Source organism: Myotis lucifugus, unplaced genomic scaffold, assembly GCF_000147115.1.
Source record: "Myotis lucifugus unplaced genomic scaffold, Myoluc2.0 scaffold_130, whole genome shotgun sequence".
Taxonomy (NCBI): domain Eukaryota; kingdom Metazoa; phylum Chordata; class Mammalia; order Chiroptera; family Vespertilionidae; genus Myotis; species Myotis lucifugus.
The window spans coordinates 778049-791513 of record NW_005871178.1 but is presented as its reverse complement, the minus strand read 5'-3'; the positions used below and the strand labels follow the sequence as shown (position 1 = coordinate 791513).

Below are 13465 nucleotides of genomic sequence, written 5' to 3'. Positions count from 1 at the left end.
GAAGAGCTGTTGATTTTCAGTTTGTTCAACTTTTTTCTTGTGTGAATGGGAGAGATGACTTCCAAACTCCTCCCATGCACACTAGACACTGGAAATCTCAAGTGCTTTTCTCTGGGTAGTAAGATTTCTTTGTACTTTTCTTGCTGCCCACATACATTTATTTTATTACTAGAGGCCCTGATGCACGAAATCCGTGCAAGAATAGGCCTTCCTTCCCCTGGCTGCCGGCTTCCCTGGCTTCATTCGGTCTATTTAGCATATTACGCTTTTATTATTATGGATGACCAAAAGACGTGTTCCTGGAAAATTTTTTTTAAATGACTTTAATTGCTATTGACTTGGAGTAAAATAAAGGAAGGTTTTCTGGCTGGTAAACAATTTAAACCCCTGAGAAAGATTGGGGAGGGGGTGCTTAGTCCATGGCAGCACCTCTGCCACTGGGCAAGTTTACAGTCACCCAAGTCCTATACTCCTTTCCCATGACACACCTGGTTCATTGCAGCAGAATGGCTCTCTCTGTCCCTTCTCCCCCCAAATGTTCTGTTGCAGGAGCCTGTCACTCAGGCACCAGGGTTTCAGTGCTCTGGAACTCAAAAACAAGAAGCAACATTTGTTGAGCTAAACTGTCTCTTTATTAGGAAAGCACCACCACCACATTCTTGGAAATTACTGGAATTTTATTTGCCTCAGGCTTATGACTTGCAACCAAAGACATTGTGCAAAGAAAGCAAAGATTAAGTACACTTTAGGGAGAAAGGAGACGATACACATTGGTAACATAGGAGATCAGGGTGACAAAAAGAAAGCCATCCAATGCACTATATAGATTGCAATATTCAATAGCATTTTCAACAGAACCTGTTTTTAAATCAAGAGCAAAAAAAAAAAAAGAAGCAATGTTTACAGTAGACATAAATCTTATACAATTCAAAAAGCAGTTTTATTTTCAGGTCATATAGCATAAAATGGAAAAACGTCTATGCAGGTGAAGTCTAACTACTGTACATTAATCACCTATTAAAGTTGCTTATATGTACCACAGTGTAAAAAAAAAACACAATACCAAACAAATAAAAATCTTGAAAATTGCCTGATGAAAAATAAAATAACCAGTGACTTTGAATGGCTTCTCCTGGTTATCAGTGCTACAAAAAGACAAAAATCTTCTCATCGGAGCAGGTGATAAAACCAGGCCCAACCAAACCATTACCAAATTACACCCACCCATAGAAATATACTGTCCACCCACATATTTTCCATCAAAAGCTTTACTTTGTTTGTTTTAATCTTTGAATCTTTGAGGCCCGTTTGGTCACAATATGTTACAAATGTTTGTGTGCGTGTTTTTTTACACCATGATAGCATATGTTTGTCTGGCACTATCCTAAAGCTAGTGTATAGGTGATGATGATGATATAGAAACAGCCCAGGGCCCATACCACAAATGAACTCACTGGGTAGAAGTGAGAGAGGGGAGGAAGGAATTCAGTTGGAACAAGGTCCGTATCCATCACTCGTCATCAGTCCCGCTTGCTTCTGACTGTTCCTAAAGTCAAACAAGGTAATGACGTTACATACAAGGACAAGACGACATAACCCATCAAAAGGCAATGGAGAAAGCAAATGACATGTCGGAAAGTTAACGCCCCGCGCCTCTTCGTTCTATGAGAGGATGGGAAGACACCACAGAGGCCTTGGCAGCCTCGAAGCTGAAAAGCTAAAATGACACCCACCCTCTGTGCCAGTCTTTCTCTCTCTCGCTTTGGCCTGAAAGGTTATGTTTAGCGCTATGTTTTAGAAAACTCGCGGGAGGAAAAACCACGCATTTGCTGTCTACTCCCTGGTATATCTACCGAAGGAAGCACAGTACTTTAAATGTAATGGAAAATGAATGTTCCGGAAAGAAAGCAGTCAGGGGTGGGAACCTGAGGTCCTCTGCCCAGTGCGTGAGATGGAGGCCGCTTCAGAAGGCGAGCCCGGAGAAGTTCCGGCCCCCTGGTCGCCCATGGAGGCGAGGGACTGCGTTGGATGGAGTCAGGCTATTGGCACTGAATTCAGCTTCTGCTATCTACTTACATCACCTGGAGCAAAACACACAACCTAAGCACCGATTTATGTCGTGTGTGGAGAGTGACATCTATCTCACAATGCTAATAGAAGCGTTAGCCCAGTGGTCGGCAAACTGCGGCCCCTTGAGTGTGGCTCTTCCACAAAATACCACGTGCAGGCGCGCACGTACAGTGCGATTGAAACTTCGTGGCTACACTCAAGGGGCCAAAGAGCCGCAGTTTGCCGACCACCATGTTACCCCATTGTACGCCATGAGCGTCTGTAGACCCAAGCGGCGGACCTTCCCTACATGCCATGCACGTCTATAATAAAAATATGTTTTCCCTAAGCCCTGACCAACTTTAAAATCATTTTTTGGAGAGAATTTTCAGGTGAGAATAGTCAAGAACACCCACATTGTAATATATTTATTTTTATAATATTCATTGCAAATTGATTTTTTTAATTAAACTCGAAATGTGGCGTGTGGTGATGGTTTCTATTTTGGACGTGTGGTAGTTAACTGGTTAAATATAGTACCACCGAGGAAGGTTCTTATTTTCAGGTTCCACAAATGCTGCCTGAATTTTTTAATTATTAATAACACTTCTGGATACTTAAAAATTCATCCTTTTTTTTTTTTGTACAGTGTTTTAAAAATCAACTCAAACCCAGCTCTTTGACATCCTAACTTTTTTCTTGTTCTTCCATCTAATCCTTATTCCATCTATACATTGCTACTGTCTAGGCACGACACTGGGGGTTAGGAGATAAAACATTAACTGGCCCTGGAGAAAACTCTATCTGTAAGTAAGCAGTGGGAAGATAAGAAAGGGGGGAAGGAAACTTGATTTAGTGTTTTTCATTTTTGAAGACCATTAAAAAAGCAATAAACAAAGACCCAAATTCCTTGTTATATAAGCAGGCAGCTCAGTGCACATCCATCAGAAATGAAATCTCACCAAATCTTGACGTTTTCATTTCTAGGTAATAAAGAGAAGAAGCTGGAAAGGACAAGGAAGCGTGAGAGGGAAACCGAAGTGGAGAGAGAGGGCTGCGGTCCCAGCTCCACTCACGTTCTCATCCTGCTCTTCGTCGCTGTCGAAGTCGCTCACCACAGGTTTGGCTTTCCCTCGATTTGGTCTTTTCTTGCCTTTTCCCTTGTCCCGACCTTTCTCCTCTTTTTTATTGAGCTTGATTTTCACCTTAACAGACTTTGCTAAAACAAAATAGATAGCAATGAGGAGTCACAGGGAACTCATTTTTACAGGGAGATGACAAACCAAAGGTGCAGGAGTGTCCAGATCACTCGTGGTTTATACCTGGTGTCTGTCGTCCTGTCTTGTTAGCACCCCTTCCACTGCAAGCACGCCTCAGGGGGACGGTGGAGTACACACACAGGTACCTTACACAGCCACAGGAGGGACCGAGGCCAGCGGGTCCTCTCCCCGTCTCCTGAGGACCCTTTCTACTTTGTGGAGGGGTGGTGTAGACAGTTATTTAATAGACCTTGGACATTAAAAATTCAACTATTTGAATTTTCTTTTTAATAGCATAGAAAGGTTCAAAATGGAAAGTAAAAACAAAACACTCAAACAGATGAATATGAAAGCTTCCTTTCCCCATCTCTAGTCCCTCTACCTACTGTTCTTGTTCTAGTGATTATCTCCAGAAAAAGAATTACACATCCTTATCTACACATATATCCATCCGTGTGTGTGTACACAACACACCCTTTATATCTTTATCCCAAAGGGGTTGTTGTATGCCCATATCCACACCATGCTTTCTTACTCACAGATGTGGGACATTTCTATGCATCAACCTGAAAAATTTCCACCTTATGTGTACACTATGATTTTTTAACCAGTCCCCTAGGGATGGGTGCTAAAGTTCCCAGCTTTTTGCCTCTAGAAACGAAGTGCCATAAAGCCTTTGCTGGCATATCTTGGCAGAATTCGGGGCGGTCTGGTGCACATGTTCGTATGGTAAGCCGCTAACAATCATCTGCTAAATCAGCCCGCAGGGAGGCAGCACTCGTTTCCACTCTCACAGGAGGATAGAGACAAAAACACCTAGAGGTGTTCAACGTGCTATAACATAAATACAGGTGTGTATCCCAAAGTATAAAGAAAATCTGTTCCACGGCCTTGTTCTGGGGCAAGTTTCCACAGAACACCGCTTTGAGGACTTGATGATGAAGTCACTGAGAATGTGGGTCTCTCACTCAAGCCAGTCTTGCTAGAATATCATGTTTGGTGGGTCTCAAGAAGAATAAAATATGGAGGAATAAATTTAACCAAGGAGGAGAAGGACCTATACACTGAAAATAACACCACAGTGAAGAAGGCACTAATAAAGGGCAGCATAGTTCATGACATTTACATGGAAAGGATTAACAATTTAAAAATGTCCATACTACCCAAAGCAATCTACAGATTCAGTGCAATCCCTACCAAAACTCCAGTGGCATTTTGTACAGAAATAAAACAAATAATCCTAAAATATTTATGGAAACACAAAAGACCATGAATAACCAAAAAGCAATCTTAAGAAAGAAGGACAAAGTTGGAGGCACTGCATTCCCTAATTTCAAACTATATGACAAAGTTATAGTAATCAAAACAGTGATACAGAAATTAATGGAACAGAATAGAGAGCCCAGAAATAAACCTCCCATATATAGTCAATTAATTTATGACAAAGGAGGAAAGAATATACAATGGGGAAAGGACAGTTCTTTAAATAAATGGTGTTGGGGAAATTGGACAGCCATATGCATAGGAATGAAACTAAATTAATCATAAAACTCCTAGAAGAAAACACAGGCAGTAAGTTCTTTGACATGACCTTAAGATTTGACATTAAAAGGAAAGGCTGTGAATGCAAAAAATAAATAAGTGGGATTCCATCAAGCTAAAAAACTTCTTGCACAGCAAAGGAAGCCTCAACAAAATGAAACGTTAACCTAGTAAATGTGACAACATATTGTCATTCATGTATCTGATAAGGCAATATAAAGAACTCATACAACTCAGTAACAAAAAACCCAACAATCTGACATCACCATCACTAATGATCAGGGAAATACAAATCAAAACCACTGTGAGGTATTATCTCACGCCTGTTAGAATGCTACCATCAAAATTTCAAGAAATAAGTGCTGGTGAGGATGTGGAGACAGGAAACCTTGTGTACTACTGGTGGGAGTGTAAATTGGTGCAGCCACTGTGGAAAACAGAATGGAGAATCCTCTCAAAATTAAAAATATGGGTGCATATGATCCAGCAATTCCACTTTTGGGTACTTAGTAGAAGAAAGCAACAAAACACTAACTCAAAAGATATATGCACCCCCATGTTGACTGCAACATTATTTATAGTAGCCAAGATATAGAAATGATATATGTGTGTGTGTGTGTGTGTATGTGTGTGTGTGTGTATACAAACACACTTATAAAACAGAATACTTACTCAGCCATAAAAAGAATGAAATCTTGTCATTTGGGACAACATGGATGGACCTTGAGGGTATTATGCTAAGTGAAGTAAGTGAGAGGAAGGCAAATACCATATGATCTCACTTTATGTGGAATACATAACAATCTCAGAGATACAGAGAACAACAGATTTGGAGGTTGCAAGGTGGCGAAATAGGTCATAAGGGCCACGAGGTACAAATTACCAGTTATAAAATAAGTTATGGGGTTAAGGTACAGCAGGAGGAGTACAGCTAATAATACTGTACTGCATATTTGAAAGTTGCTAAGAGTAAATCTTAAAAGTTCTCATCACAAGAAAAATCAATTTTCGAACTATGTATCATGATGGAAGTTAACTATAGATTTACGGTGATCATTTCACAATACATAAGAATATCGAACCATTATGTTGTATACCTGAAACTAATACGATGTCCTAAGTCAATTACCCCTCAAAAGAAAACCGAAAATTTAAGAAGAGAAGCATCGGCAGATGGAGTCTCACTGAGGGCCCCCAGGAAGGCATGCAGGCTGCCGACACCGAACTTACAGATCTAAATCATCAGTTGTTTTATTAAGCCACAAAGTTCGTGGCAACTTGTAATAGCAGCAATAGCTAGTTAACACACCAAGCCTTGAGAGAGACTGAAGAAGTTAAACTGATAGATGGGCTGGGCGGGCAGCTCTTTGAAAACAGAAGAGAAATCTGGCTCTACAGAAGGAAATACCTAGAAACACCTAGCTAAGATAGTGTAGGCTTATTCATCAAATGCAGGGATATAAGAGCTGGGTGAGAACCATATAAAATGGAAAATGGTTAAATAAAGAAAAGGCACTATCACTCGGGAGAATGATGCTGGGCATGGGGAAACAGACTGGGGCACTGCCGTCAAGGAGGTGAACCCCAGCTGAGTAGTAACATGTAAGCGTCAGATGTCTGCAAGGATTTATGGGTAAGAATGTTTAGGACAGCATTATTTAGAGAGTAATATATTTTGGTACATTCATTAACGAATGGTAATATAAATTGCTGTAAAAAACCCCCACAAAAACACCACACAGATTGCTGTGGGAAAATACCCCCAATAAATAGAAAAACGATGCTATAAAACAGTGTGCTCTACTTTATGAACAAAATACTTATGTGTAGAAAAAACTGGAAGGAAACTTCTCAAAACGTTAAATGTATACTGGGTAATAAAATTATACAAATTTTCCTTTCTTAAAAAATACTTTCCAAGTTGTCTGTACTAAGTATGTAATTAGAAACAAATCTAATAAAAAATTTTAAAGCATATCTGTACTGTTTGACATAGCAGATCATAAACTACTGGGATTTATTACTTTGAGAGGAGGTATGGGGTGGAAACATAATTAGGTAAGAAGAAACTTTAGACTTTTGAAGGCAGATTTAACTTTGGAAGATGAGGGTTATCACCAGGGTGGGACTCTGTATGGCCGCGAGCGAGTATAGTACTTCCTTGGGTGCAGAATTTAAGAGGGCAACGAAACTGAGTCATCAAGACAAATATTCTAACACAACGCTGTCAAAACACAAAATTAATGCCGAGAGTCCATGATGCACAAAATGTCAATATTTTAAATAAACACACGATCAGTACCTGATCCATGATGGATAAAATGGACCACATTCCAACAATTATTTTCTCAAGCGGTGGTTCTCAGTGTGGTCCTGGGCCAAGCAGTGCCAGTGCCCCTGGGAACTCGCTAGGAACACTGACCCTCAGGCCCCAGTGCAGGCGACTGACCTGGGACTCTGGGGTGGAGCCCAGCTACCAAAACCCTAAGCAACAGATAGGAGGTACTGACCACAATGTTGACAGAAAATGTCTATTACACTGGCTTGCTCAGGCAGCCTCCAGTGAGCATTTGCCATGTGCTGAGCTTGGGGGCACGCATTACCGCATTTTCCAGAGGAGAAAACCGAGCTTGAGCTGGGTTAAGTCGCTGGCAAGGACATGGCAGAACAAAGCTGGAATGCAGATCGGTCTGGCTCTAACATCTGATTTTTTAGCGCCTGTGCAAACACTGATGCAGGTGGCCAAGGGCACAGAAGCAGAAGAACCTGATGCCCGAGCTTACCTTCCGACTCCGACTCCTCTTCATCTTCTTCCTCCTCCTCTTCATTGCTTTCGTCCTCGCTCTCCTCCTCTTTGGCAATTTTCTGCCGAGCGCTCTTAAACACCGACTGTAAGACGATGGAGTCTTCGTAGATCTAAAGTCAAAGTGGCATCTGTTAGCAACGGCAAGCTGAGGGCCGAAGATTCACAATTGCGGCGGGCGCTTCCCTCGTGAAGCACACCAGCTTCCGCTTTACATGGATTTTACTAGAAACATCAATGCCAGCTTTCATGCCGACAGGATAATCAAATAGGGAAAAAAGTCCATATGCAGTTGAAATAATTTTAGTGTGTATGTGTCTGTGTATTTGTGTGTGTGTGTGTGTGTGTGTGTGTGTACAGGCGTGCACCTGGGAAAGAAGGATGGACTTCTGTAACAAATCCTCTCATCTTTGACAATAAAAGTAGTTTAAAAAACTCTTCTTATTTGAATTGGTCTATCAAATAGTGTGGCAAAGCAACCTTCTTTAAAATGCAGTTCCCCTAACAAAATGGAAGCTATTCCTTATTACTGAGCTTATCAGTACCAGCCAATACTATTTTAATCAATACTTTATTGTTAGTGTACCCGCATACCTGAGCATAGCCCTGTAGCTGCTGAGAGAGATGACCTTCTGAAATGTTCCTTTTTTCCCCCCTAAAAAAATTTAAAATAGAAGTACCATATATCTAGCAATCCCACTTATAGGTATACAGCTGTAAGAATTGAAAGCAAGGACTAGGAGAGATATGTGTACACCCATGTTCATTGCACCACCGTTATTCACAAGAGCGAGCCAAGTGGTACAAATAAACCAAATGTCCACTAAGAATAGATAAAATGAGGTACCTACACATAATGGGATACTATTCAGCTTTAAAAAGAAAGACAATCCTGCCACATGCAACAACACAGATGAACCCTAGGACATTACACTAAGTAAAGTAATAAGCCAATTACAAATGGACAAATACTAAGTGATTCCACCTATTAAGTATCTAAAATAGTCTAAGTCATAGAAATAGAACAGCGGTTTCCAGGGGGAGGGGCAGGTGGGGAGTCATTGTTTTATGGGGACAGAGTTTCCGTTTTACAAGGTAAGAGTGAGGAAGATCTGTTGCATGACAATGAGAATATACTGAACACTACTGACCTACACACTTAAAAATGGTTAAGATGATTAAGTTAAGCCAAAAATAAAAAAGGAAAAAATGACCACTGCTCTCGAGGGCCGTATTCCTTTACTTGTAAAGATGCACCGCACACCTGGCCACTCATGGTGAGCCCCAATAATACAGTCCAATACAGGGGTGGGCAAACTTTTTGACTCGAGGGCCACAATGGGTTCTTAAACTGGACCGGAAGGCCGGAACAAAAGCATGGATGGAGTGTTTGTGTGAACTAATATAAATTCAAAGTAAACATCATTACATAAAAGGGTACGGTCTTTTTTTTTTTTTTTTAGTTTTATTCATTTTAAACGGGCCAGATCCGGCCCGCGGGCCACAGTTTGCCCACGGCTGGTCCAATAGGACACAGGCCTGGGGGTCAGCACTGGGATGGGGCCATGGTAGAGCTAGCTAGAGATATCACAGATGAGCTAGATCTTAAAGGTGAGGAGGATTCCAATGGGGGTGAGAAAGGAGAGCAAGCGAAAAAGGCGAGGCAAGAAAAAAAACAAAGATGCACCTGGGGTTGAACTTTCGGGTCACGATACTGGACTATGTTACAAAGCATGTCATACCTTGTGATGGTGGAGGGGGTACACAGGCTCCCTGCAGTATTTCTTACAACTGCATGCACATCCGGGGAAGCAGGTGTTTAAGGGACTAGTCTGACTAGACCATAAATTGTTTGGTTAGTTCCTCACTTCATAGGAAACGAGGCTAGAATTAGGGTAAAAGAGCCTATGGAGGTTAAATTTATTCAAGAATTCAGCAGTGCACAGGGAACCACAGAGCTCGGTGGGCAGTAGACCGACAGGATAAGAGGGTGGTCAGAGAAAGATAAACTCATACCCAGTGTGGGCTGGGAGGGAAGCCAGTCAAGGGCCACTGCAGGGGCGGGACAGTGAGTGTGGGCAGCCAGGGAGGCTGTGGGGCTGGAAAGGGACAGGGGACTTGGCACAATGTTGCCACATATTATAAAGGACCCCAAAACCTATCCAGAGACTGTAAATGTAAACGGTCACTCACAACAAGACTTCCTTGTTGACTCATGTATTTACTCTGTGTGTCCAGGTTTTCATCTCAGCTTTCTTTGAAGAGTGTCTTGAACACACAAGGTTTGCTTTCAAGACCTGTTTTTGTCAAAACAGTACTTCTGTTTACTGCCACTAACCTAGACGCATACAGTCTGTTCCAAGGCACAGTCTGAGGATTCCCGTGTTCTCCACATTAGTGATTGGAAGTGACATGAAGGTCAAGAAGCCAGATCGGGAAAGTGGCCTAAGGAAGTCAGTGGTGGCTGACAGTGCACTGGCTGGCAGATACACTGGCCTCTCTTCTTGGTCTTTCTTCATGGGTATGAGGAGCATTAGGCCAGAAAAACACCTAGGAAAACGGGGGCTCCCACAAAAGGTGAGTGGAATTGAAGTGAAAGTGTCCTCCCCCTAGTTATCTTTCATAAATTCACTGTCACTTCTATATTGTTAAACTTGCTCACTGTGGATATGGGGAAATAAAGAGAATTGCAATTGGCTTGAAGAAAAGGAAATTCTGGTAAGCAATTAAGGCAGTTTGTGTGTGTGTGTGTGTGTGTGTGTGTGTGTGTGTGTGTGTACACGCACACATACACAAACACACACACATTTTTTTGGTTTTAATCCATAAGTTTCAACTCCCGGTGCAAGGTTACCATCAGAAAAAAGAAATCAAATACACAATCTATAGAGGCCCAGGCTGGACCTCCGGCTGCAAGCATTACATGGAATGACTGACTTGAATTCCTCCTCTAATGAGAAGTGAAGCCTCTGAGGGAAGTGTGAGCAGGAGCTGGTGTAGCTATGGTACGCAAGAGCTGGCACGGTCTGAAAATGCCAAAGCCTCAATTCACTTACGCAGGTAGCATGGAATACAGGCTTTTGCTTTTTCATTTTCCTTCTGCCAGGGCAGTAGCAACGGTGCAAATGTAGAAAATGAAATGTTTTACTTATTAAAGGAACACAGGAAGTTTACGGTTAAAGTGTGTTTAGGCGTTACAGACAGACCTGGGACCCCTCCAGGTTGAAGGTCTGAGCGTTGTGGCAGAGGAGCATGACATCTTTCTCCAGGTCGCCCAGGCTCCGGTACTTATGATTACGAATCCTTTCCTGATGGGAATTTGGGATAAAATAGAGGAAAAGAGGAGCGAGAGAAAAATACAACAGTTATTACTTGCTTCACGAAACCCAGTTTTCCCTTTGTCTTCTCAGCATTTAGCCCTGCCTGGGGTACGGTCCAGAGAGCCCGGCCTCCCACGCAAGTGCCTTCTTACGAGGGGGAGAGGGGAGCATAGGGGTGGGAAACAGAAAGAGCAATGGGTCTGCAGAGTCTGAAACTTCTTAAACAAAATGCAATATAATAAAACAGAGCTCTCGGCAAGATGTTTAAATAACAGACGTGTAAAGGCACAAGGACATCCCAGCCTTTCTGGTGACAGGCCCTGGATGGGTGTCAGCGGCAATCAGACAAGATGCCACCGCCCACGTCCTATCATCGTTTCAATGAATTTACTTCATTAAAAAAAAGTTTGTAAAAAAATAAAATAAAAAATATCTACCTTGATTTTTTTGAAATCCACCGGCTTCCTAATTAATTCATAGTATTCTGGTAATTCTTTCCTTGAAGGTAACTGAATGAAGACTTCACTGAGCTGTCGCCCTGAACTGTAGGGTGGGGGAAACAAACAGACACGTAACAGAGCATGCACTCCTGAGGGAAGGTTCCGTTTCATTTCATTTCAGACAAGCACACTGGCATCCCATGCATATAGGTGTGGGCCTCCTTATGCCGAGGAAAACCCCCAACTCGCCCGGAGACGGGTGCCTCTTCTGCGAACTTCAAAGTCACACTGAAGTGCCGGTAGGTCCCCCTTCCTGCCACACACCTGACACGAGAGGTCCGCTGTGGGTTTCTTCCAGAGCAATCCTCTTTTCATTTTGATAGGAAAATTTAAAATGCCCCTTTCAACCAACGTTCATTTTTTAAATGAATAATAATTGAGTTGGTTAAAAAAAACCCCACACACAACAGACTTTACTTCCATATTCCTTTGTCTTCAAATTCACTTTATATTTAGAGACTAGGTTAGAATAGACCCTGGAACAGCAAATGAAATGCTTTCGTATGTACCTGGGGACGTCTATCTTTTTGGTCCTGTTCTTTTTAGAGTACTTTACACACCTTATTGTTATTTGCCAGAGGAACCCCTTCATCTCGCCTAACTGCACCTTTGTGTGTATGGAGCAATTTGGGCAGAAAAGAACGACCATATAGCAAGTGCGGATGCCGATGCTGCTGGAACAGTGCTGCGCCCTCCCCCAAATGCATGGTAGCTTTATTTGAAAGCAGATTAGCAACAAATGCTTAGCATTTTGTGATTTTGAGAAAAAGGCTATAAAGTGATATATAAGCTTTCTACGTCATTTAATGTTAGAAACAGACATGGTTAAAAGAACAAAATATACGTAATTTAGATTCACAAGCCTAATATCTGACGTGGCCCATCTAGATCAGTAACAGCTGGATATGGTATAGCCATTTTTCACAATAGCCTCGCTTTTCTTGCGATGCCATCTCTTTCCTTTGTGAAGCCAGAAATATCAAAAAATAACCGTAAATCACTGCCATGTCAATTTCAGAGGCGATTTTAGCAATGTGCCAGAATGCTAAAAGCAGCAGCAAAGAATGAGTGACAATGTGCCGTTTTAATCCATAGTCCCAGTTGTATAATTAAAAAATAATCATAATGACAGTTATCATAAAAAGGCATGCGCAGTAACTCAAATGGTTGCCTAGCAACCAGTGGGGGAAAATGCTGAAGTGCAAAGGGGCCTGCATAAATTAACCGAAATCTTCTGTCAAAGGGATGGGCGAGTTTCTGTTTTACTAGGTCACTGTTTTATTTTTTAATGCATATATGGGCTTCATGAATACTAAAATCAGGCGCAAACAAAGAGGTTTAAGAAGACTGTAGTGGAATAGGGAATTGGATTTTTAGATTCTTGTGGTAAGAATCAAGGTATTCTCTCACACACAGACTCACAGCCACTCCTACGCACCCCCTCCCCACCTTCCTGGGTTGAGAAACGCATTTGCACCTCCACAAGTTACACCACACAGAATGTCACAAAACCCATTTTATTTACTATCGCCTTCAACATACAGCCACAATTTCTGGTCTATTCTTTTTCTACCATTCTGAGATTTTATATATAGAAACATTTTACCTATTTGAAAAGGAATTATTTGAAAGGCGATTTATAGATACTATAAATTTTTCTATTTCTATCAGCGACTTCTTTATTATTAGCATTCTCTGTAACCTAGCAACAGTAAAAAAGTCAGACCTCTTTGCAATCTTGGATTTAACACCTGACCCTCAATGACATCGTGAGTGTCATTTTCTACATTGCCAACAGATGGTGTCATCTTTCTGTTGACACACTATGAGCACATCTCTGCTTTGTACACCTGTGATGGGCACACTCTTCACTTCAGCTGTGCCACCGAGTGTCTGGCACCCCGAGTGCGAGAAAGCTCTAACAGGGCCAAAATGGCTCACCCCCACTGGGTCTGATATCTCTGTCCTCAGTCAGGTTATAGAAACTCTGGC

The 13465-nt window shown here is 41.8% G+C and overlaps 1 protein-coding gene across 1 annotated transcript in view; it reads right to left on the bottom strand.

Annotated features, from left to right (window-relative positions):
• Positions 1-613: 613 nt before the first annotated feature.
• Positions 614-13465, bottom strand: part of SMARCA2 (SWI/SNF related, matrix associated, actin dependent regulator of chromatin, subfamily a, member 2) — a 167559-nt gene continuing 154707 nt past the window's right edge. The window contains exons 28-32 of the mRNA XM_014460338.2: positions 11411-11516; positions 10860-10961; positions 7634-7766; positions 3126-3268; positions 614-1546 (exon numbers count right to left, since the gene is read on the bottom strand). Of these exons, the coding sequence (XP_014315824.1) occupies positions 1511-1546; positions 3126-3268; positions 7634-7766; positions 10860-10961; positions 11411-11516 (520 nt within the window). The 3' untranslated portion in view covers positions 614-1510. The remainder of the gene's footprint in view (positions 1547-3125; positions 3269-7633; positions 7767-10859; positions 10962-11410; positions 11517-13465) is intronic.